At 43.7% G+C, this 24,403-nt stretch overlaps 10 protein-coding genes across 10 annotated transcripts; 6 read left to right on the forward strand and 4 right to left on the reverse strand.

The window, feature by feature from the left end:
- Nucleotides 1–276: 276 nt before the first annotated feature.
- On the reverse strand, nucleotides 277–1,639 carry I203_102515 (uncharacterized protein; the record flags this gene model as incomplete). Its single annotated transcript, XM_019149890.1, has 5 exons — nucleotides 277–965; nucleotides 1,032–1,116; nucleotides 1,179–1,353; nucleotides 1,443–1,559; nucleotides 1,623–1,639. The coding sequence occupies 5 exons, from the start codon at nucleotides 1,637–1,639 to the stop codon at nucleotides 277–279; spliced, it is 1,083 nt and encodes a 360-aa protein (XP_019000988.1).
- A 587-nt stretch (nucleotides 1,640–2,226) lies between these two features.
- On the reverse strand, nucleotides 2,227–4,332 carry I203_102516 (uncharacterized protein; the record flags this gene model as incomplete). Its single annotated transcript, XM_019149891.2, has 8 exons — nucleotides 2,227–2,640; nucleotides 2,755–3,075; nucleotides 3,150–3,156; nucleotides 3,234–3,247; nucleotides 3,312–3,431; nucleotides 3,524–3,673; nucleotides 3,785–3,986; nucleotides 4,127–4,332. The coding sequence occupies 8 exons, from the start codon at nucleotides 4,330–4,332 to the stop codon at nucleotides 2,227–2,229; spliced, it is 1,434 nt and encodes a 477-aa protein (XP_019000989.2).
- Nucleotides 4,333–4,993: 661 nt separating this feature from the next.
- On the reverse strand, nucleotides 4,994–6,409 carry I203_102517 (uncharacterized protein; the record flags this gene model as incomplete). The annotated part of the gene is made up of 6 exons (XM_019149892.1): nucleotides 4,994–5,127; nucleotides 5,275–5,355; nucleotides 5,607–5,834; nucleotides 5,941–6,063; nucleotides 6,257–6,284; nucleotides 6,374–6,409. The coding sequence occupies 6 exons, from the start codon at nucleotides 6,407–6,409 to the stop codon at nucleotides 4,994–4,996; spliced, it is 630 nt and encodes a 209-aa protein (XP_019000990.1).
- A 568-nt stretch (nucleotides 6,410–6,977) lies between these two features.
- I203_102518 (uncharacterized protein) lies at nucleotides 6,978–7,907 on the forward strand (the record flags this gene model as incomplete). The annotated part of the gene is made up of 3 exons (XM_019149893.1): nucleotides 6,978–7,124; nucleotides 7,226–7,429; nucleotides 7,530–7,907. The coding sequence occupies 3 exons, from the start codon at nucleotides 6,978–6,980 to the stop codon at nucleotides 7,905–7,907; spliced, it is 729 nt and encodes a 242-aa protein (XP_019000991.1).
- Nucleotides 7,908–8,209: 302 nt separating this feature from the next.
- On the reverse strand, nucleotides 8,210–9,641 carry I203_102519 (uncharacterized protein; the record flags this gene model as incomplete). The annotated part of the gene is made up of 6 exons (XM_019149894.1): nucleotides 8,210–8,343; nucleotides 8,424–8,601; nucleotides 8,676–8,811; nucleotides 8,896–9,003; nucleotides 9,138–9,400; nucleotides 9,519–9,641. The coding sequence occupies 6 exons, from the start codon at nucleotides 9,639–9,641 to the stop codon at nucleotides 8,210–8,212; spliced, it is 942 nt and encodes a 313-aa protein (XP_019000992.1).
- Nucleotides 9,642–10,042: 401 nt separating this feature from the next.
- On the forward strand, nucleotides 10,043–12,177 carry I203_102520 (mitochondrial 54S ribosomal protein uL2m; the record flags this gene model as incomplete). Its single annotated transcript, XM_019149895.1, has 4 exons — nucleotides 10,043–10,261; nucleotides 10,378–11,267; nucleotides 11,831–12,043; nucleotides 12,129–12,177. The coding sequence occupies 4 exons, from the start codon at nucleotides 10,043–10,045 to the stop codon at nucleotides 12,175–12,177; spliced, it is 1,371 nt and encodes a 456-aa protein (XP_019000993.1).
- A 2,120-nt stretch (nucleotides 12,178–14,297) lies between these two features.
- Nucleotides 14,298–17,157, forward strand: I203_102521 (uncharacterized protein; the record flags this gene model as incomplete). Its single annotated transcript, XM_065517122.1, has 9 exons — nucleotides 14,298–15,129; nucleotides 15,223–15,643; nucleotides 15,733–15,795; nucleotides 15,869–16,040; nucleotides 16,111–16,189; nucleotides 16,267–16,538; nucleotides 16,621–16,897; nucleotides 16,982–17,039; nucleotides 17,115–17,157. The coding sequence occupies 9 exons, from the start codon at nucleotides 14,298–14,300 to the stop codon at nucleotides 17,155–17,157; spliced, it is 2,217 nt and encodes a 738-aa protein (XP_065373940.1).
- A 687-nt stretch (nucleotides 17,158–17,844) lies between these two features.
- Nucleotides 17,845–18,972, forward strand: I203_102522 (uncharacterized protein; the record flags this gene model as incomplete). Its single annotated transcript, XM_019149897.1, has 1 exon — nucleotides 17,845–18,972. The coding sequence occupies one exon, from the start codon at nucleotides 17,845–17,847 to the stop codon at nucleotides 18,970–18,972; it is 1,128 nt and encodes a 375-aa protein (XP_019000995.1).
- Nucleotides 18,973–20,044: 1,072 nt separating this feature from the next.
- Nucleotides 20,045–22,436, forward strand: I203_102523 (uncharacterized protein; the record flags this gene model as incomplete). Its single annotated transcript, XM_019149898.1, has 3 exons — nucleotides 20,045–21,294; nucleotides 21,416–21,745; nucleotides 21,818–22,436. The coding sequence occupies 3 exons, from the start codon at nucleotides 20,045–20,047 to the stop codon at nucleotides 22,434–22,436; spliced, it is 2,199 nt and encodes a 732-aa protein (XP_019000996.1).
- Nucleotides 22,437–23,089: 653 nt separating this feature from the next.
- Nucleotides 23,090–24,301, forward strand: I203_102524 (uncharacterized protein; the record flags this gene model as incomplete). The annotated part of the gene is made up of 3 exons (XM_019149899.1): nucleotides 23,090–23,400; nucleotides 23,629–23,887; nucleotides 23,984–24,301. 3 exons carry the CDS (start codon nucleotides 23,090–23,092, stop codon nucleotides 24,299–24,301), a joined length of 888 nt encoding a protein of 295 aa, XP_019000997.1.
- Between the last annotated feature and the right edge of the window lie 102 nt (nucleotides 24,302–24,403).

Here is a 24,403-nt window from a genome sequence, read left to right on the forward strand (position 1 = left end):
CCCGATCAATAGTGAGGGTAGGTAAATTCGTGTACGATATCGTGCCAGCTCATGCATTGGATTGACCATCTTCCGTAACATTTTGTACAAGTGAGTCGGCATATATTTTGACATTAACGCTGAGCCAGGAAGTGCCCTAGTCAAAGGATAACAAGTCGTCCATCCGAGGTCCGTAGTAGAGATCTGCGGTACTAGGAGACCGGCTGAAAGGATATCCAAGGAGTATCGAATGAAAGGATGATGAAACCTTGTCCGTAGAGTGTAACGGGAGATCGATTAATCACTTCCATATCCAGCTAGTAGACCTCCTCCTAATCCGATTCCACTATCATTCGAAGTCGTCTGTCCTTCTTTAGCTCTCGGTTTAGGTGATATGTTATCTAATATATTCCCTTTTATCTTCCCTTTTCCTTTTATACTATCAACAATACGTGGTGAATTCAACTTGACAGGTGTACTGCTCGTCGACGAGCTTGAGAATGATATTTCCGAAAATGGATCATATCTCTTTCCCGTGTTTCTCCTCAATACATCCACCAAGCTTGGACTATCCGATAACCTGGCTTTGCCTTGTCCTCTTGATGTATGCATCGCCGAAGTTGAACTGGGTCTACTTGATTCTCCTCCTCTATTCTCCTTAATGATCTCCCATATTCTTTTTTCTTTTTCCTTATCTTCATCCTGGTCTCGATCCTGCAAATGTATCAAATCATCATTCAAACCATATTTCTCTTTTATACCTTCATCTTTAACCTGTCTCTCCAACAAAACTTTCTTCTCTTCTCTAAATTTCCTACGTAACGCTGAAGATACGAGATACGGATCAGAGTTGATACGATCAGATGATTTTGTTAATTCTGTTAATCTCGATGTCCCTCTCTTTGCCCATTTTTGCTGATCGATGGTTTTCTCTACACCTGCAAATGGGTCTGCAGGTGGTTCTGATGCAGAAGGGGCCTCCGTGTCTGTGAAGAATACATTGATGAGCATCTATGTTTGGATCATACTTTCTATGGAAACGATGTACTCACCATGAACTGCAAAACCTCCATTCTCCTCCGGATCCCAATCTTCATCCTTCTTCCTTGCTCCCTCATGTACTACATATGCGGCGTTCTGAATTTGACGAGGTATATCAGCACATTGCCCCTGATCTCTCTATGACAACCATGACTCACCTTTGGATCAGTCCTTATCTCAAACCAACCATCACACAAATGACATTTACATCTAAACCCAAATATCGGCGTCGAGAAGTAATTGCCCACTTTCTGTTTTCTTGCATTGTATCGAACTCCTGCTCCAATGTGGGCATTACATGTCCCGCACCATATATTGAAAGGTAATTCGAATCTATTGTATGATAGGACACTCAGTCCACTGTCTCTTTTACAAATCCGAATCGAATTGAGATTGAAGATGATAGGTCACAAGTTACCCACCTTACTACCAATATACCTTTATCTATATCTTTAGCTCTAACTCCCAGAGCATGTTTCTTCCCTTGATGTTTGTTTAACGTCGAGGTTTTCCTTGGATCATAATCCGGTGGGATATATCTAATAGGACAAAGTCAGCACGAACTGCCTGTCCTGATAATGAACAGCAAGGATTAGACGTACCGGTTTAGTCCTTGCATCCTGACTCGGCTTTCATCCACAACCTAGTCGAGCTAAGCTTATCTTAGCCTAGTATATGTGTATGCTAGATAGGATGATTGTGACTTGAGTGATGACGATGACGATGAAAGAAGAAGCAAGTCAAGGACCAACATTGAGTGAGCTGATCTTGTCTTCGTGTTTTCACTCGTTCTGGGTGGCAAACTCCTGTGGCACTCTCAACTACCCATCCCATCACAAGTCTCAAGTGGAAAGGTCAACAAATATTATAGTCAGTAAATATACGAGTACTCATCATCATGACTGGTCCTCTGTGCTTTGCTTGAGGGTAGTCAGGGCTACATGCGGATCGTACATCTAGATGCTCAAGATTCATTAATGATACATCGCTGTTCATCCTCAAAATTGCGGTGAGATACACACATATATACATATATATACAAATTTGCAGGGTATCTCGTTTCTGCCGTAAATCAGTCTAAGTGTCTCTATATAATTACAACAACACTTAATATCGTGAGCTCCTGAATTACGCTGAATCGTTCTATCTCCTTCTCACTTCACCTCCGAAGCTTGTAGCATTTCAGTCAGTCAGTGATATACGGGATCAAAGCTTCGCATTGGACTTGTCGCTAACAATGGTCGTAGTTGCGATCGTAGTTCCATCATCTTCTTTGACGAGTGTAGGATCCAACATCAACGATTGCAACTTATCCGCCATTTCTTCATCTTTGATTTCCACTTGATCCTTATCGACCTCAAGTATATCCGTCTTCTCCACCTTGTTCCCGTTCCCCTTTCCAAACCCATTTAAAGCTTCTTTAGCCTCCTGGATTCCACCGCTAGTGGGTTTCTCCAAAGGTTTATTTGTACTCATCCAATCTTCCCAGTTGACTTCGGCCCTCTCACCCATCCAGGGATATCTCCTCCCTTTACCTGGTGGATGAAGGACTCCGTTCGGTTCGAATATCACGTCTTTTTCTGAAAGAGCGATCAATACACGGGCAATGTTGGTGGCGTCCTATGAGAATGGTCAGCACAGTATGAAATCTCACGCGACCAAAATGTATGCGCGTAAGCAGTTTGATAGCCCCACAAGTATATTATGTGCACAATTATAATTAGGATAACTCACATCTAAGCCAGAATGTTGTCTACCTTCAAACCCTCCCAGACCCATGACCTCCAACATCCCAGGTATATTGAAGTAGAATCCCTTCCCTCTCCCGTAATCTTTTGCTTTCCCATTCTTCTTCTCCAGTTGGCTTACTTTGGAGGTGGTGATGACGCTCAATGCGCGTTTGTTTGGCGGATCATTGGGGTGTTCAGCAGCATACGATGACCGGCGGTGGAGTTCTGAAAGGACAGATTGAACGGCAAATTTGAGATTGAGGTATGGGCCATGGAAGTAGTTCGGGAAAGGGTTAGGGGGTGTTATGTGGAGTTGCTTGGGTACCTATGCAAGCATGAGGGCATTAGTATGAGTTGTACAACATTAAATGTGTCACGGGAGAGTGTCTGTCTACTTACAAAGTCGCTAGATCAGAAATGACGGTCAATTGATATATGAGCTTTCGACAATCATTGAGAGACTGGTCACTATGCTCAGCTCACCGTAGATCCCAAGGCTAGTAGGCAACAGATACAATCAGCTAAGCCCGAACATGACCCTCATATGAATAGTATGCTCACACCGTCCGTTACCCACAAAGCATCTTTCAACCCTTTATCATCCCTAAGATTCCACCTGTCTAGCCACTTCTCGAATTTCTTGAGCATCTGAGGGAAAGTCGGCGACTTATTCACCGTCTCCTATGAACACATATAGACGAAATATCAGCCGGACATGTTGAATTTTTGTCATGCAGACCATATCATATACAGAGGGTGTCGAGTGAACCTACTTGTGTGATCCCAGTCAGATCTTTACAGAAATCCGTCAAGATCGGACTCCAAGTAGGTCTGACATATGATCTGAAATGATCCACTTTATGAAGTACCATTTTACTCGTTGGGTCTGGGTCTGTCCATTGGAGAAGAACTACTGGAAACTCCTGATTACGACGATCGAGGTCAACGTGAGTAGGACAAACAGAGGCGCGACGCATTGGGAATGGATCAGATGATACAAGTGAAATTTCGTAGGGTAGTCAACTCCCACTTACAATGATCTCATTAGGCCAATCGAATTCCTTACCGGGTCTACAAGTAGCTTCCACATCGAAACATAGGAAACTCTTATACGTCTGTTTAAGAATCCTTATATTAATTGGATTATCCGAATCAGGTGTAAGGCATTCTTCGTCATCTGAATCGTCGGTAAGGGGATCTCGTAATGAAGCTTTATGAATTGCGTTGACCAGTCGGCTATCGACATGTCGCCATATCAGATCAGATCAGTATGCAGATCAAAGTTATAAGATAGATGAAGAGCCTGTCCTCATTTTCTTCTCCTCTACTAGATATAGTGTGAATGAAAGGGGCAGGGAGAGAAGAGCTTGACGTACCGCCATAAAGTCTCTTTCTTCCCTTTAGTATCCAAACCCAATTCCCTCAATCCATCCTTGAGTTGATCGACAGTCTGTTTTTTGCTCACTTTGACAGACGATGGAGTTTTGATGGGCGATTCCGACTCGGAATTGAAGTCGGCGAATGTCATGGGTTTTGAAGGTGTAGAAGGCCCTGCTTCAAGGGAAGATGAAGACGAAGACATGTTGAAAAGATCAAAACGGATAGAGAGAGGAATGGATGACCCTCGCTATGTGAGAGAAAAGATGTTTCTTTATGATCAATCTCAAGATACAATACTCGGATGGCCAATAGATATAGCTGATTATGATCGGACGTCAAGATGATGAAGGAGGGAAGGAGGATGAACCATGATGAGGAATGGATTTGTTGTCAAGTAGCTTAATTTTGGGAAAGAGTGGAAAGGTCGGGTGGAGGTCGACCGGAAAGGCGACCAATGCGTCATTTGATGCTGTCTGATATATATATGATATATGTGATATATATATGTTATACATGCAGTCTCATCTTCCTATTCAGAGGGAGAACAGAAATGGAAAAAAGAGAGATATGAGTGATCCGTAAGAACTACTGAAGAGAAGAAACGAACGAAAGAAAAGAAAAGATAGAATAGATGAACAAGTTAATCATAGAATCCAGAACTGCTGCGATTCTTCCAACTCCTCTCAGATAGAGTATATCCCTGATCCAGTATACCATTCGATCCCCTTGCGCTGGCTGTAAAAAAAAGGGATCCAATCGGCCATATCAACATCAATGACTATTGGTCTGCTGATATACAACATCCCCGCCATCACCACCACCAACAACAACTCTATATCCTCATTCCCTTCCACAAATCCGCTCTAACAACACTTTCCACCTTGTTTAGCACCTCCATCGTCAGCGGTTGGAGTGACCAAGATGGTTTCACCTCCAGATGGCTTGATGACGTCTCCGGACGATTCGAGTGATTTGGAAGAGACGATTCGGTAGATTTCTAAGATTTCGTGGATCGGTTTTGTAATGTAGAGAATGAATGTTCAGATATGAATACAATTGAGTGAGAAGAATGGGCAATAGGAAATGATGTGTAACATTGTCAGCTACACTCAACGTCGAGTACCGGATCTTGGTATCCACTCACCAGTCAAGATATTTTGGAAAGCTGACTCTACGTTGGATGCGTCCAAAGCTGAAGTTTCGATGAATGAGAGCCCGTTCTCGGCTAAGGGGGACGTAAATTCCAGTTAACATGCGCACTTTCAGCTCCGTGAAAACAAGGCTTTCAAGCTGTTCTATTCCTTCGTCCCCTGTTATTATTCCATGATCACCAACGAAGAAAAAGAGCAATTATCTTTCTTGACCATGACAATTACACATGAATCCCTTTTAGGCCAGAATGACCCATTCATGGATAATTCCCTCCCAACATATTCCATTGCCCATCTACACCATTTCGAGAAAAACACAACTCACTGGCAAACTGTTTAGCCTCATCCGTACTAACCGCTCTCAAATGTTTCAAATCTGACTTGTTTCCAACCAACATGATAACGATATTGGCATCTGCGTGATCCCTCAATTCCTTTAACCATCTCGTGACGTTCTCGTATGTTGAGTGTTTGGCGATATCATATACGAGTAGGGCACCGACGGCTCCTCGGTAGTATGCTGAGGTGATTGCTCGATATCTCTCTTGACCGGCTATCAGACAGAAATTAGGATTGTCGATCAGGTAGGGAAACAAGAGAGAAATTGCAAATATCATTGTAAATCAGCACCACTCTACGCCTTCTCAGCATTCGCCCACCAGTATCCCAGATCTGAGCCTTGACAGTCTTCCCATCAACATTGATACTTCGAGTAGCAAATTCTACACCAATGGTAGATTTGGATTCTAGGTTGAATTCGTTCCTTGTGAATCGAGAGAGAACTGTGGGGTGTGAGAAAGATTAGATTAGCTGCTGCGCGGTCAAGTATAGATATATAGCCATATGCTGTTGACCTACGATTGCTGTTATGTTTCAAAACCAGAGATGAAATTCAATGATCAGTACCAATACTACGAGATTAGAGCCAGTGGGAGATCGCTGCGTTTAAGAAAAGGTGGGAGACATACGATTTACCGACACCTGAATCACCGATAAGTACGACCTGCTCACGAACAACAACACAACCCATCAGCAGCTTGATCAACGAGCTCAACGAGCACTTTGACTCCGAGTATTGAAAGCTGTACAGACCTTGAAAAGGTAATCATAGTTTGAGCCGTCTGACATTTTGTATCTGTATCTATATCTCTGACACGTCGATCAATTGAAGATAGGAGATGAGTATATGTGTGGCGAGTATATATATATATGACTTGACTGTGATTATATTTTTTCTAGCCTGATCTGATCGTGCTGTCTGTGTTTATCAAAGATTGATAGTGGTGGCTGAAGTCGTCCAGGCGAGGTGGTGGTCGATGATGAATGACTTGATGTCAAAGGATTGATAGGATTGATAGGGCGATGGACAATGGACAATGGAATGGGAGGATGGAGGTTATCTGTGGTGACAATGGCAATATGGCAATGGCGCGTGCACTGATGCACCAATGCTCACTCACAATAACAAGACACGCGAATGCACGCTGCTCGTACGGTGAATGGCTCGCACCAACAGTCAATGGGAGTGGCCGGCGTTATTACCACTTTGGGGTCATGTGGCACCCACCACCAGCATTATGGCATCGATTCATCGATCAGATAGAGATGCTTTTAGAACAACACACCACCTCTTCGAATTTCAGTGTCAGACTTGCTTATACATACAACACAAAAGAAGAAATCACCAGTATCCAACATGCCAGTGGAAGTAGCAGAGGCAGGAGGATCTCTCTCCCCACCACCTCGACAACCTTCACTCTCACCCGATAGGAATCGAGATAGAGATGAAGCGGGACCATCCAAGAGACCTAGGAATAATGTATTGGATCAACAGCGTAGGCAGGTGAGTGGACTTTTACCTTCTATCGATGAAGTCTGTCATACATCGATACATAGATGTAGGATGTACTGAAGGCTGATTTCTTTACTCACCCGTGGTTATAGGTCGAGAAACTCCTTGCCAACCCTGATCGTGAAATGCAAATCAATGTAGGAACCAAAGAAAAAACACTCAGAGCACCAAGGGAAATGATGAAGAACGTTCAAGGTTCTTCGGCAGGTGCTGGATCAGGTGAATTTCACGTGTACAAGCAATCCAGGAGAAGGGAATATGAGAGATTGAAAATCATGAATGATAAAGCTAGAGCTGTAAGTCGCATTAATCTTACACTTACAATCCGATCTGACTGTCCTTGTTGGATATTGAATATTGAGTATTTATACTGATCGATTTGATTTATACGTCCAGGAAGAAGAACATGCCGCTTTCCTAGCACGTCAAGCGGAACGAGATGCCGTATCGGACGCGAAGACAGCTAAGAACCGAGCTAAACGTCAAAAGAGGAAACACGGTCGTAAAGGTGAAGGAAATGGTTCAAATTCAACGTCAGCTACTCCCGATATACAACAGGAAGGAGGGGTGGGAAAGAGAAGATTGGCTGGAGGAGCTAGTATCAAATTCAAGAGGCCAGGTGAAGAATCTGATTCGGATGATCAGCAAGACGAAAATGGAGACGATGAAGAAGAGGTTGGGCCAAAATTGACGGTACCTATTCCTGAGATATCGCAGGTGCAGGATGTACCGAAAATAGAAGAGAAAAGAATCACTATTGTTGATGAGGATTAGAAATACCATCGCAGTCTATGTATCATGATTATACCATATCAATCACAACGAGACTAGCTCTGACTGCTTTGGCTCAGTACTTGTGCGATACTTTCGCTTTCAATTGCCAGATTCCAACGTCTTTAACATGGGCATATGGGTTTCACATGGATAAATTAATCATACTAGGTATCTCTTCAAATATAGATATAATTATCAACTAATCGCTATCCCAATAAGTGATACTGGCTATCTCATTTTTCTCTCTTTCTCCTTATCTCTCAGTTCTCTGAAATATCGCTTGTGTCGACCACATCTGCCATCTAATAGAGTGGAGGGAAAAGTTTGTATCGTTTACCAGGGAAAACCTTTGGATCGAATTCTTTCTTGTATCTAGCGTATTTCTGATCTGCCCATACTTTCATCATGGATGTACCGAGGTAGCCGTATACAATAGCTAATTGTGGGAAAAGGAAGGAAGGATAGATCGTTTAGTTTATTGCTTTCCGCAAATTACCATAGGAAGGAGTCACTCACTTCCGATATCACCACCAGTCATAATAACCAAAGCGACAATACCAGCGATTTCGAACCAATAATTGGCACAGACGGCAACGCCGAAACCTAATCCAGTAGGGTATTTTCTAGGTTGACCGGGAGGTTGTCTGAGTGATCGTAAGTGTAAATGGGTATTGAGGTTGAGTAATTCAGTGACCTATCGAATTAACCATATCGTCAGGGAATCAATTTGATATATGTAATTATAAGAAAAGAGTAGGAGTGACTTACCAAAAAGAAAACAGCCCAACCTTTGATCCAATTGGGATTATCGTAAATCGTACCTTTCAAAGCTTCCGCAGAATATCCAGGTCGATACAAAGTCAATCCAATGAGGATACCGGATACTCCCCAATAATGGAGACAGCTATGATGTCGAGGTAAATCAGCTTAGCTGTGTGGTTGCAGAAATAATGAATTGGGTTGACTTGGTTTGTGTCGAGGGACTTACTTCCTAAATACGAATTTCAAAGGCGCAGAGGCTCTTGAGAATCGATGTACGAAAGCTGATTCGAGGAATCGTTTCAAGAAATGGATCATGAGAAGGTTTCGAACGGTACTATCGGTTTAGTCAGATGTTATCGTCAGCTCTTTACTAGTAGTAGATGGAATCTCGAGGAGTTGAGTGACATGGATGGCATGATGAAATAAGGGCAGAAAAGATTGACATATTGACATGAGGCTCAGACTTACGTTTGAAGAGCCGAATACTCATACTGACCCCAGACCAACGTAGAGAATTTCAATAATAACGGGTTCAAAATGAGAGGACCGATATATTCCATCAAGTATAAAGTTCGATAATTGACTTGTGGACCCAAATCCTTCAATTTCAACTTACTTCCATCTTTTACTCCGTAAGTTGATAGAGGCTTCGATTCATCGGTCAGAGGAAGAGGTTTGTCCGAGGTGGAAGTAACAGAAGGGAAGAGCAGTCGTTGTCTATTTGGCACGAACTATTTATAGGCCGTTTCATATCAGCGTCACATTGTTTGCGATTGCGCAGGGCGTCGCAAAGAAGATGTATACTGGATTATATATCCTGCAAGACCAAGAGCGTACGTTACTACCCACCTTGGGGAACTTTGCTTGAATGGCAATCTTGACATCCTTGATGGTGACTTGATCAGGATGTTTGTTTGCGAAATCAAGATTGACGGTAGGTTTCCCGGGTACAGATACGGTGACAGCTACCATCTTGGTTGGTCGTGAGTGCTGTCCTATTTGGGTACGAAGAAGGAGGATGCTGAGAAGGGATGAGAGATGGAAAGCTGACAGAAGAAAGACGGAAGATGAATAATGTTCAATGTTCACGTCTCATGTTGTCGAATCCAATTTCATGGAATGGATCAGACGTGGGTCCGGATTTCTGGGAAATACTTGAATAAAATACCCGGGTTGGTTTCTGGGAGATTTAGCACTAGTGTGATATGGTAGACGGCCACGTGACGAGACGATTTTCAGGGAATTTCGCGAAAAGAAAGAATCTTTCGTCCTAAACTGTGAACTCTTCTGTGCTGTTGATGGATGGTTTGATCAAACATAACTCTGATCAGTGGTAATCATTCCAATCAGCTATCACCCAAGAGTCCTATATGATGGCATCGTTATCTCGCTCAGCCACCGTCGCTCGATCAGCGACTCGATCTTCCCTCGCTTCCACATCCCGTCTAGTGGTTGTACGAGGATACGCTACCCCTTCTACAGTCAAGAACGATGAAGGTCAACAGATGATGTTTGGTGGACCACCACCCAAGAGAAAACATGAAGGTGCAGTGCTGAAGACTTACACCGGGAAAGGATACCCTTTTATCCCTGTGAGTCAGATCGATCTCATTGCATCCTAAAGATCAAGACACAGAAGTAGACAGTTGTCCATGTCCGTAACCGCACACCAATAGTGGGATGCTTACACCATGCTTTCACCATCTAGTCTTTACGTCACGTCGTCTACCCCTTCCATCCTCACTTACACAAAGGCGGCCCTCTACGAGAATTGACCATCCCCTTACGACGAAAGGGTGGACGTAATAATACAGGTCGAATCGTAAATCGACATGTAGGTGGAGGCCACAAGCGAAGATTAAGGACAGTCGATTTCCACAGAGTAGAAGGTGGTCAACATGATGTGATTAGAATTGAATACGATCCAGGAAGATCTGCCCATATCGCTTTGATCAAGAAACGAGGTTCATCCTCGAGTGCAACCGGTGTAGATGGACTGGGTAGTATAGAAGAGATTGAAGAAGCTTTGAAAGAGGAGAATCGAAATACTCAAAAATCACTTGACGCAGTCAAAGCTGGATATAGTTATATAGTAGCTCCTGAAGGATTAAGAAAACGGGACGTGGTGATTTCCTATAGAAAAGGTATACCTCAAAGTTTGATCAGACAATTCGATAATACCTCTTCTATTTCGGGTGCGGGAATCAGTGTGATTGAAGAGGAAGAAGATAAAGTAGGAGCAACCGATACACCCGAAATGAGAAGAGCTTTAGGTCTATTACGAACTGTTACTCTCAAACCTGGAAATGTTCTTCCCTTATTCCTCATCCCCCCCGGCACTCAGGTACATAATCTTTCATTAACGACCGATGGGAAAATGCAACTGTGCAGATCAGCTGGAACGTTCGCTCAGATCGTTTCTCATCAATCATCGGATGGAAGATCAATTGGTGGTGCCGAGGTATTGACGATGGGAGGAGGGTTCGATGAGAATGGTCAGAGATTACCTAAAGCAGGGTATGTTTTGGTCAAGATGCAGTCTGGAGAAGTTAGGAAGTTGGATCCTGGTTGTGTAGCTACGATAGGTGTGGTAAGCAAGTGAGTTGACAATTCTATTACATACTTACTCGTTCTTGGACTACTTTCCAAAAGTTCTCTGCACATTTCTCCAAAACACCATTCTCCCTTGTCCAAAGAATCGTGCTTGGCATGTCCTTGCCTCCATCATTCACATTTCCCCTGCTCTCCTCTCCTCTGTTCTCCTTTCCTCTCCTCTGTTCTCCTCTCCTCTCCTCTCTTCTCTTCTCCTTCCTCTTCTTTTCTTCCACGCCAAATTGGATTTTGTTGTGTCTACAATTCTCTCGAAACAGTAAATGAATCAGCTCGAGATTCCATTATTAGATGGCCTTGCCTTCCAGTTTCTTCGTCTCCCCTTTTCTCCCTTCTGCCCCCTTCTCCTACCGTCCTTCTCTCGGTTTTCTCCTTTTTTATACCCTCCTTCTTCATCCCCTCCTGCTTATTCCCTCCTTCTTTGCTTCCTCCCTCTTTATCCCCTTGTTCTCGAACCACTCCTCGTCTATCACTCCAAGTTTACATCTCAGCATATGACTATGTCCTGTTGTTTGAATGTGCTTTTTGCTGATCCATCTTCCACAATACAGTAAAGAACATCAATCCCGATCACTAGGTAAAGCAGGTCGATCTCGATGGATGGGTAAACGACCACACGTACGAGGTGTAGCCATGAATGCTGTTGATCATCCACATGGTGGTGGTAGAGGTAAACAAAAGGGTAATAAGCATCCTCGATCGATTTACGGTTTATTACAACATGTCAGAACTAGACGACCTAAAGATAAGGATGGTAATAAATCGTACGTCCATTCGTCTGCTATCATACATTTATCATTCATTTTCTTCCGATTTTACTGACTTGTGCCGTTGGTTGTTGGTTTTTAGGGTTGTCACTGAACGACCAAGAGGTAAACAAACCGCTGCAAAGCATTAATTTTAGTAGGCTTAGATGATTATGAAGAATGCATGTACTTCATTATGAACACGGCAGATCGCACAGGATAACACATATGAATGTCACGGCTTCTCAAATGATTTTCAGAAACATCATTATTGACTACCGTTGATCTATAGAACAGCAGTCGTGTGACAACGCTTCTGATGCGGACGAACATGCGCGTACCTACAGAAACGTCACAACACCTTCTGAAAGCCTCTTTCAGGCGCCACGCGGTTGTTTAATCTTGAACTTGCTGAAACAAACCTTCAAGCCTCCCCTCACTTTCTTTCACGTGGAGAAGTGAAGGCTGCCACCGTGATAGTGGATAGTGCACAAACTATCACAGTGCCAGGCGAGAACCAAATGGAATAGGATCCGGACTAGCAGATGATCGAACGGGATACTGTTCAAAATTTTGAAGCAACTCGAGGAGAATAAAACGCAGGTTGACAAAATCGTTTGAAAAACATTCATAGCGGATCGAATGGGAGTGGGAGATGGAGACGTGTGGCTGATTCGTAGATGAGGCATTGCATACGTAAGGCCCGATGATGGGTCAGCTTCAGCTTGTTAGTATTGTATTACCATACTATTAATTTTGATATCAGATAGAAGTTCGCAGAACGTGGACTCAATTCCAGCTCTACCGCCGTAACCATATGATGATGATCCTGAATCGGCATGCTGACTTGAGTGGACAGTATCAAGAATCGCAGTCATCATGCGCACTATAACATGTGTTACAGCACATGCCTACCCCCGAAATGCGGAGACCGATAGAACAATAAGAATTGCAGTCGACCAAGTGTTCCTCTTGCTTAGCATCTATAATCCCTAGCTTCCTTTTTCACTTACGACGAAAGCTCGGTGGTCATGTTTCATAACCCCATGCCGAGGTATTGTCAGCTTATCTGTATCTTCGTCTCACACGACCAATGATACAGTACAGTACATACAGCTGTGCAGAACCATGTGGTAGGCCAAGCCACCGTCGGGTGAAAACCTTAACTACGTATGCATACTTTTTTTTTACCCGCGGAATAATCTTTTCTTCTCTGCTTTCCTTTTTCCACCTTTCCAGGGGACACTACAGGTATTTAGGCGCTGCACGCGTCATGATCCCCTCTGCCTGCAACCGGTAAGTTTACATTGCTCACCGAAGTAGAACTGCTTACTTGTCAAGCAAGAGCTGAGAACAGACCGAAAGAGGACCACACTTTGTTGTCCATGCTGTGCATCTGAAAAGGAGCAGTGATTGCGCTCTCCGAAGGAGGGGCTTCGGTGGCCGATGAACCTACAATTGCAGCTGGTTTTGAGGATCATCATGACTTGGAGAGAGAAAAGGGTCAGACTCCTGGATGTTTTACGTTAGCTCACTTAGTTTAGGATGTCTTGGCATTTTCCACTCAGGTCATTTCTCCTGAATCGGAAAATTCCGAATCCTCCTATACTGCTGGAGTACTACAAAATTTTGTTACGGAGCTGAAGCCTGTGTGTCGGTTGTCCGAAAAAAACAAAGCTAAAGCCAAGGAAAGACTCTTGTCAACCGAGTGAGAAAAACAATGAGAAGATAAAGTCGAGCAATCATCAACGCAGCATCCATATAACATATTTTTGTCTCTTCTCATCGCATTTCAGTTCATCTGATTTCTCATTCCCCACGAGTAGTCGTATCATCAACAACTCGGTTGAATCCGAAATCACATTAGTGGTCTCATTCAATCAATCCAATTCAATTCGTGTTGGGAACATCACGCTCGGGTCATATCTTACTTAGTGACGGTATAGCAATCGCAGTGCTGCGTAGAGCGGAGCAGGAGTTGGAAACTGTCAAGCGTAGCGTATCGCTTGGTTTCATTGTGTATGTGTATATGTATAGCAACATCGGTCCGTTTGAGAAACGCCAAGAAGAGTTAGCTCAACAACGCAACACACAGGGAGAACGCACATACCATCAACATCAACACCAACATCATACAATCGATCAACCCATCAAACCAGACCTGCCCGAACTCGACCTCTTTTCTTCTTGAGATCACGTTTTAAGTGATACATATGTCCCATTCAACCAATTCACACTGTCCCACTTCGATAGATTTAGATAGACAAACAATATGCCAAGGCAAAAGCAGGTCTCACCGAAATCAACTATCGATTCGTACGTTTTCGACCCCTACCCTGCTCGCCATTCGTCACCTTCCTCTTCGACCGTAAGGAATCCAACTTCAGATGTGACCTCAGCTGGATCTGGATCTTATGAAATCGAGAAACAACTCTCTGGGTCATCTTCTTCTAGAAATTCATCAGACTCTTCAATGTCATCCACTAAATCACTCAGTTCGATATCCTCATTCGACGACCAAACTTACCCTATCTTACCAACGAGCAGCTCAGCTAGAGAACGCAAATTCTCTTCTTCAACATCGGTTTTTGGAGAATCAAGGAGAGTAAACATATTGAGAAGTTTAAAACCTAGAGCAAGGAGAAGATCGTCATTACCTTTCATCCATCTTGCAAGACGTAAGTCAACTCAATTGCTACTCGTCCTGGCAATATGTATCGTCTCTGGGTTATTACTTGGCGAAATCAGGTCACATAGGTTGCGAAGGGAAATGTGGTCCAGGGAAGTGAAGTTGGAAGAATGGGATATAAGATATGGTCATCTGGACAGAGAAAGTGATCTGAAAAGGTTTAGAGAGGAGTTTGAATACAATAGACGATTAGAACTTATACACTCTAGAAAAGTAGACAGGAGAGATATCACCGGGACGACTGGTACTGGATCGGTGTGGGGACCTAAAGAAGAAGAAGCTTTGCAGGAGGAAAGTAAGAATATATGGCCTACATGGTGGGGGAATCCGGATGTCGTAGGTAAGAGCCCATGGGATCATGTTCCGACGCCAGTACTTTTGGGACAGGAGAAGAGAAGATTCATGTTTTTGACTGGTGAGTACTCTATTCCATGCGATCTTCATATATCATCTCGTTCAAAACCTCTTTCGATCGGTGGCTTTTGCTGATGCCTGTGCGTCACTATAGACTACAATGATTATCTCGAAAGGATGAATACCCACACATACGAGATTGTCGATGCTGCCCTACGTCATCCTCAGATAATAGTAGACGTCTGGGGACCAGGATGGGAAGGGTACGATAGGTCTATACCTCTTTCAGCCAATATACGTAAACGAGCACATAGGATAGCTCAGCTAGAACAATCGAAGAAGGAACATGAGGGACGACAAAGTCGGAGAAAGGTTGAGAGGGAGAGGGAGATGCAGCTGAAGAGCAAGAAAGAATGGTATTCTAGGAGACTTGAGGTTACTAGGTCGCCAATGGACGAAATTGAAGATCGAGAGGGGGATGCGGAAGAAGACGAGTGGAGGAAACCCGCTTGGTATGAGGAGACGCCTGAGGGATGCAGTGCAAATGTGGAGTTTGATATTGTATTTACAATATCGTGAGTCTCAACTTTCCTCGCCCCCTTGTTGGTCATTGCTCTGCATTCGATATCTGGTGTAGCTGATCATGGATGATTGGATGATATAGGAACATATACAAGGAAACGGACCCTCATGTTGATGCTTTAGATTGTGGAGCATTATTGATCCAGTGAGTCAAACGACACGCATTCCCAGTACTGTGAGTGGGATTGACTGATGATGTTTTTCGTTCCTTCCCTTAGACAACTTGGAGACTGTCACGAGCTTCGATGTTCATACGAATGGTATCCCCACGCGAACAATATAACAGTATCGAAATACGCCTTTGAACTATTAGAGCTATTCGAGTATGAGAAAGTGAAGAGTAAATACCCAGATTGGGAAATGGGTTTATTTGGACATAGTCCTGATACTGTAGGTTAATCTAGCAAAATGCCTAAGACAAGATTCACAGCTAATCATGTACGTCGGTGTGTGTATATAGGGAAACGAATGGGATTTCTACCCTATACCGTGGAATGACAAGACTACTAAAGCCAGAGTGTTCGGATACGATGGTAGTTGTGAGTATGGTCCTAATTGGTGTATCCAGTATACGAAATTGCATGTCATGTTTACTTTGCTATGTAAATTTACTTAGTCTACCCGATCCGGACCACCGTGACAGACTCTCTCCGAGCGCTCGAACGTGAACCCAACCTTGTTCAACAGGCCATAATTACCCGACATACCCATCCTGGTTATACTGTCTCCGTACCCTCCTCAGCCCGCGAACAACCATTAGAGACTTACGAACCGAATCATGAATATTACGAAACGCATTTGAAACTCAGAGAAGATTTCGCAAATGGGATGAGGACAAGTAAGATTTGTGTCTTTGATGCTAGTCTCGAAAGGAAGATGATTAGGAAGGTGAGTTCTCCCTTCTTCTTCTTCTTCTTCCACTTGTTTTGTGGAATCAAGCTAAAATATCTTTTTTTTTCCTATTATGCAGTACGCCCAAGCATTCCTTTCTGGTTGTGTGGTAGCTTCCGACTTACCTACCGAACATGAAGAAGCTCTAAGCAAATTCGTGATCCCTCTCAAATCCACATGGAATATAGAAAGGATCAACGAGGTCTTATCGCATTATCTGGATAATGACGAATTGTTACAGCAGATGGCGATGGACGGGTTCATGTGGGCCAGACAACATATGACTACGACTAACAAGGTTAGTCATTTGTTGAAGATGGGAGAACATTATAGGTCTGGTTCAAGGGGATACGAATGTCAGTTCTACCTCTTTATTATTACCACTCGTTGCGGTTGGTTCCGTTGGGGTTGAATGCTGATGCAGTATGTGTCGATGACAGTCCCGTACGGATTTTCCATGAGGTGTAGATCATATTGGAGCGGAGATTCTTATAGACCGTGAGTTATCATTCTTGTCTCTCGGTCGACTGGAATTCTCAGGCAGGCTGATGTGATGATTCATGATGGTCATAGACCATGGTGTCCACCAGGTGGATATAGAGGATTAGAAGAGTGAGAAGCTGGATAGAAATAAAAATGTATCTGTAAAATCGGAATATACCTGCATTCATCGTCTTTTATCTTTTGATATATACCCAGCATTTCAGTCTAGTTCATATACAGTCATCCTTGATATTTAGCTTAGTGTTGTTTGTATTCATTAGCTCATCATCTTTTCAATGAAATCATCATCAACATCATCATCATTGGTAATCTGCTTTGTAGCTATAAAATCGGATGAGAGGTGAAAAATGCATTTAGTATGCATGATAAGGCAATCAATACAATTTCAATTCCCAGATTTGAAAGAGAAACACAGTACGTTGAACGATTGGAGTGGTGAGTGGCGAGTGGTGAGTGATGACAGCGTCGTCGGTAACAGCTGACAGAGCGACAGATGACATGGATGGCAAGGAAAGAGGGTCCTTTGGTATCAAGCATGCATACACTATATAAAATCTTCCATTCCACCGTTCTCTTCTTTCTTTCTTTCTTTCTCTCTCATCATCAAACCCCAATTTATCGCTCTGTCTATGTCTATTTGATATATGTGAATACCGACTCAACATTGATCCTCCCCTGATATTGTATATCATACCTTCCTTGAATAGGCAGTAAACAAAAATCAACTATCGTTGGTCCAAATCCGGTTTTTCAGTAATCTCATCTCACGTCAGCTCAACTAAATTTATTCCTCAACACCATGGCTTATTCAATTCTTTACCCAATCTCATCTATGGATGGTCTGCACGACATTACTCGAATGGTCGATGTTTGGGGACCCAGTACATATCGAAAGCGATCGCTCTCCCTATCTTCACTGAACGCTTCCAAACATCAAGGAGCCGCCAAACTCATCGCCCCCTACCTCTCGTCGGCGGCAAGAACCCCCCGATCTGATACAGTCGAGGATGGTGCTTTGACTCCGATTACGATGATCACCAGGGGTATATCGAGACTACACATTCAGATTCAACCACTACGATATCCCTCTCTTGGTTTCAAGAACTCGATCAAAGTGAAATATAGATCAGTCGCTACTCCCATTGAAAAGCTGTCGTCGTACTTGTCGCAACTCGAATGGGAACCTTCAAAACACCAGAACGTTCAACCCTTCCTAGCTCGAGATGAAACAAAGATCGGCCCAGATCCTCATGCTATGGAACCCAATCATGACGGTTATGGATATGGATTTTCTGATTTTTCCTCTGAAGATGTCGATTATCCTTTCCCATCCAAACACTATCACTCCTCGATTTCAAAGCCGTCATCAGACTCCGAATGGACTTCATCCGGGTCATCGACTCTGAACTCTCCAGCAGGTGGATCACCTGGGCTATCTCCCCCTTCATTCCCTATCACTGCGACTGGCTCGGATGTCCTGATCGATTCCCCAAAACCGCCTTCTCCCACTGGCACACCCATCATCACCTTTGGATCGGAAGCGGACTTCCCATTCACTTTCACTTCCCCTTATCCCTACCCACTTCTGACTACCTCTTCTATCCATGGCAATCCCTTGGCTCATTCTCAATACTCGTCAAGTGAGAACACCGACTCACCTCAATACGTACCTCGATCGAAGCGAGCCAGGGAGCTCATATCGTCGGAGAAGTATTGTAAGGTAGGGAAAATCAAGTACCTCTCATGGGAAGAGAGTGAGAAAGAGGCTGAGGAGGATGAGATGAGATGGAAGAGGTGGAAAGAGGCTAGAAGTGGCTGGGATACAGATGTGACGAATGCGGTTAGTAGATTCAGTCAGGATGTGGAATTGGACTTGGACGATGAATTTGGTAGAGCAAAGAAGATGAGAAAGATATCTTATGAGTAAAACACATTGGGACTTTGCCAATGATATATCATCCGAGAAGTGCGATATTCAGTCTTTTTGCTACTGTGGTATTGTCACACTTTCCCCTACTTTCCTTCTCAAGGTCGTCCAGATATACAATAGAAGCAATCTGGTAGTTATCCTTTCGATTCTTGTGAAGCTCAAGTATCTTCGTTCCCTTTATCATCGCAATCTTAGTGATTTGTGCCTCTGTTTTTTCTATATTTTCCTGACGAAACCGTTTCTTCCTCTGTAACATTTGCCATGATTGAGTCGTGTCGGTCCGTTATCTCACCTATTCTGTTCTTAGCGGTTGTCATTAAAAAGATTATCGTCCGTGGAATGTATCATTGTTACCTGACCCCCAGTCACTGACTGCCACTTCCCACTTCCCACTTCCCGCTGATAAGATAACATATGGTGATGTGGCAATTTGATCCCGCTCGTCCCCCCTCCCCCTCCACCACTGTTGCATGTTCGTTGATAATTTATACATCGAGTAAGTTACCATCTACATACACCCTCTTCATTCGACATCGTACATCATTCTTCATTTGACTTGACTTGACTTGACTCGACCTGACTTGGTTTGGGCGTGGATATCAACTGATCTTATTGACGGGTACCCACTACCCGATAAATCGAAAGAGATCCTTTCTCTCCTCAAAACAACCGGGTAATTCTTCATCATCAGATCAAAGGAAAACAGCAAAATCATCAATTTACCTGTAGCTTACCCCCTTGACGAAGATCGTATAGCATACAGTCCTTTGTCTCCTTCATCGCATCTCATCATATCGTGGCTCACCAGTAGCTTCGAGATGATTCATCATACTTAGAATACGAAGAAAAGGAGCCATAGGAAAAACAATTGATTCGCAAATCATCGTCAAGCAGGCCTGTCTGTTCAGCTTGATCACAGCCCACTACGACTTGATAGTGGTCAAATCGGATTCAGGCCATCTTCGCATAGGTTTTGCCTCTACACTATACGTGACTATCGTGCCCCGACCAAGAGCACGATATATCACCAGATCAGAATCATTAGCTACTTGTAGCAGAGCTCAACAAGATGAGCCAGGAAGTACATGGACTTTTCACCCCACCTCTACCACCTATTGATCCCACAGGACGAGCAAAGGACTATGGCTATAGTTCAGTGGGTATAAATAAAGATCCAAGGAAATCAATTGATAACGGCCACGGACAAGGACAAGGATCTCCATCAAGAGCAACTTATAGTCCTAGCGTTCCCAAACCCATCACTCAATCGACAGTGGAAAATCAAAACCAACAGGACATCGCGACACCATCTCTAACTTCCAATTCTACCATATCAGAATTGAGCATCAACCAATTAGGTCTTTCGCATCCATCTTCGTCAGCATCGATATATACCGAAAGTGAAGGTGTAAAATCGAATGATGATACTCCCATTCCTACGAATAAGATCGGGACTGGGACGGAGACGACATTGGATTCGTTAGCTAAATTAAGACAATTCAAAGCTGAAGTAGAAGCTACACGACAACATTCCCACCCAAGCGCGTACACGGACAACAAGGGTAATCCCTCCGGAGGGGTGGGAATGGGAGAGATGAATCCTAGTCATTTAGCAAAAATGGCTGAATCGTTTATTCTACAACAACGACAAAAGCTTGATAGTGCCGATGAAGGTAAAATTGCAAGTACAAATACAAGTATAGAACCAGCTGGTAATAGTGGTTATTCACATGTAAATGCGTTGGAAGGAAGTGGAAGTGCGAAAGAAAGGGAATTGGAATTGAAAGAGAGATTGTTATCATCGAGATTACGTCCGAGTGAGAATCAAGATAGGAAGAGGAACAGTGAATCAAATTCACCTTTTGATGAACGCGCATATGGCTATGAACAGAACAAGAGACCGAGGAATGATGTACAACTCCCAGTCAATCCCCCTTGGAACGACAGATATAAAGATAGAGGTCGATCATCATCTACGATCAGGAGTGATAATCATGATGATTCAGATAAATATCCAAGATTCCCTCCTCCTCATCCTAGTGATCCAAGATTTACGAGAAGAGAACAATCTACAGGTACTACTAGTAGTGGACCAGACTATAAACCTAGTGAGACTAATTTCGTACCTTCACGATATCAGAACCCACCTGGACGTGGACATCAACGGGATAGAAGATACTCTCAAGAAGGTCAAGGGAGGCCTAGGACACCCCCTTCTCCGCCAATAAGGAATGAACCAGGAAGAAATAATGTTAATAGGTCATTTGGGAGGGAGAGGGATGGGTATGGGTATGACAATCAAGGTCAGAGATTAGCTGAGTGAGTATCATCTTATCCTGAAACCAGCCTATGTCAGAATTCATTGCTTTGACTTATCATGAGGATCCTCTCTTGATATACTGTGCTGCTTACATGTATACTAACACTATTACTCACCCAGTCGTATTTCCGGAGGAGGCGCTTCTCCAGCACCGAAATATCGACCTCGCTCGCCGTCGCCTGCTCGAACCTATTCCAATACCAGAAGGAAAAGGGAATACCCAAGACCACCCAGTCCACCAAGACATTATCCTGATCCTAGGACACCTGTCGACACCACTTATGGCAGACGACCCGATATTCCCACTATCGACCCTTATGATACTTATGCTAATGCGAGGGGACAGCCTTTGCGTCATGCTAGACCGCCTTCTCCTGGTTATGGTAGACCACCACCACCGTCTATGAGGGATCAAAGGTATGGATATGATTCAAAGGGAAGGGAAGACGCGTGAGTTTTTTTTTCATCTCCTCGTCATATTGCGAAGCTGATCATCCGTGTTTTGTGTCTGTTGATGTGTAGATACTTGGGAGCACCACCGCCCCCGCCAACGCCGCCCGGTTATCATGATCGATATGATCGGCCCCCTCCTCCACCCCCACCCCCAATTGGTGGGAACGTATTTGCACAAGGTCAAGGAATGGATACGAATAACGTTGTGGAAACGTTGGAAGCGTTGAAAGCTCAAATATCAAAATTGGAAAAACTCGTTCCGACTGCTGGTACAAATGTGAATACTCAGCCACCACCACTTCCTCCTCCGCCACCCCGTCCTCAGGGGTATGATCCGTATGGTGGGTATGATCATCCCAGAGAACCTCATCCTAGAGAGAGGGAGTACGATACTAGACCATTTCCACCACCTAGTGGGGACCCTTATCAAGTTAGAGGTAGACTTCCTTCACCCCCTCCCCCTCCTCCGCATAAGTATGAGGATGATCATGGACCTGGACATGAACATGAACATGAATACGATGATCGTCCTGGACCTCGGAATGATAGAAGAGCTGGACATGGGCCGGGACCTGGGTATGGTCGTGGACGTGGACGTGGACATGGGCATGGACATGGAGGTGGTGGGAGAGGCAGAGGGGGAGGTAAGCGAGGACGAGGCGGACGAGGAGGGAGGGGTGGGAGATAATCTTTATCGATGGTGACCTCATTCCTGAATGACGATCAGCTCTGTTCATGATGGAGTAAAATCACAACTGCCAAAATGATTTTTGGATGTTCTCAACGGACCTCAAGATGGAAAGAAGCAGGATGAAAGATTCAAAACCAAGTGGAATAAATGTACGAATACTCGATTGATCTGCAAGCAATGAAAGTGACTTAAAGCACTCAATCACACAAGTATCATTTTAATCTTTTGAAGTTGCATGAAACGTCTCTCTTACATTATTCTTCTCATGTTCATGTTCATGTTGATATTGATGTATGTATATGTCTATACGATTTATCATGATTTGAATCTTATGCATACGATATATCCAACGTGTAATCTGCTTGACGAATGAATGATCGTATGATGTAGGATGTGGGATGATGATTTGCCGCTAAGTCGGTGATGTACTCGATCAAATCATACCAGGTCGATTTCGCAATTTTGGTTTTTTTTCTTTTTCTCACATTACATCACATCTTCTCAATTTTACCTCTACTCGTGTCTTCTCCATCTTTTCGGCTGTTCCCATCCAGTTGCACCTGCCATAGCCAGGTCCAGCTTTACGAGCAGCACATATCAAGGTATATAACATACAACAGCCAGGTATTCGTTCGCAGTAGAAAACCAAAATGTCATCTTTGGCCAATCGCTCAATGTTGACTATTCGATCGATAACTCGTCAATCCAATCGATTACGATGTTCATCATCCTCATCCTCTATGGTTTCAAGACAGTACTACAATGCCTCGACAAGTAACCTTACATCTTCATCAGCTACCTCTAGGTCAATCCAGAAAAGGACTTTCTTCTCGTTACCTGACATAACGAAATTAGCTGGTCTGGTACCATCCCAGAACCAAAGTACGAACGATGAAGGGATCGTAACGGGGATAGAAACGGATGGGGAGGAACAGAGGTTTCATGCGAGAAAGATATTACCGTGAGTAGATCTAGTAGAGTGGTTAAATCACTATCAAGATTGTCCGATACGTTTCCGTTCTAAATCTGGATTTTAATACCTCTTCGCTTGTTGTCATTGTGATGATCATGGATGCAAAGATACAAGTATCGTAATCACACCTAGGGATTGGACTGGATTGGATTGCAATTCAGTGAATTAGGAACGAGAATGAGAATCAAGCTTACATCTTCCCCTTTCACTATATAGATATTCCCAAGTCCAACTTTACTCACTCGTATCTGACGTACCCTCCTACTCAGCTTTCATCCCATTCTGCAACTCTTCCGCAGTCCTATCAAAACCTTCCCCATCTCCCTCGTCAAAAGACAATATAAATAGACAATGGAGGGATTGGGCACCAGGAACTGAACCGTTCGAAGTTCTCGCTGAGCTTGCGGTTGGCTTTGGAGGGTTGGAAGAGAGGTATATCAGTAGGGTAAAGGGTGTACCATTTGAGAGTGTTACGGTGAGCTCTTACATTCATCCCATTCTCAAGACAGGACAAACAAATCATACTGTTTCTCAATATCATGCTAAAATCAATCATCTCACACGTATACAGGCAACAGCATCATCTCAAACACCGTTATTCAAATCACTCATAACTCGCTGGTCATTCTCACCCGCCTCGTCAATCTCACCTCATCCATCCAACTCTCCCTTCCCCCCTACACCTCCTTCACAGATGAGATTGCCAAATTCCACCTCGCCTACAGATCCTAATATTGGTCCAACGTTATTGACGATCGACCTAAATTTCAATTTTGCCAACCCTTTGCATCGAATAGCGAGTCAGGCCGTTCTGCCAAAAGTGGCTGACAAGATGGTGGAAGCGTTTGAGAAGAGGTGTTTGGAGGTTTATGGTAAAGGAGATCAGTAACTCAGCGGCTAGCGAAATTGGGTTTGCAGCTTGGGTATTTGATAAGGGGAATGAATTTGGTGTGCAGTGTTTGATGATTCCTCGAGGATGAAGTTGATGGTG

This window comes from Kwoniella mangroviensis (genome assembly GCF_000507465.2).
Source record: "Kwoniella mangroviensis CBS 8507 chromosome 1 map unlocalized Ctg01, whole genome shotgun sequence".
NCBI classification, from domain to species: Eukaryota; Fungi; Basidiomycota; class Tremellomycetes; order Tremellales; family Cryptococcaceae; genus Kwoniella; species Kwoniella mangrovensis.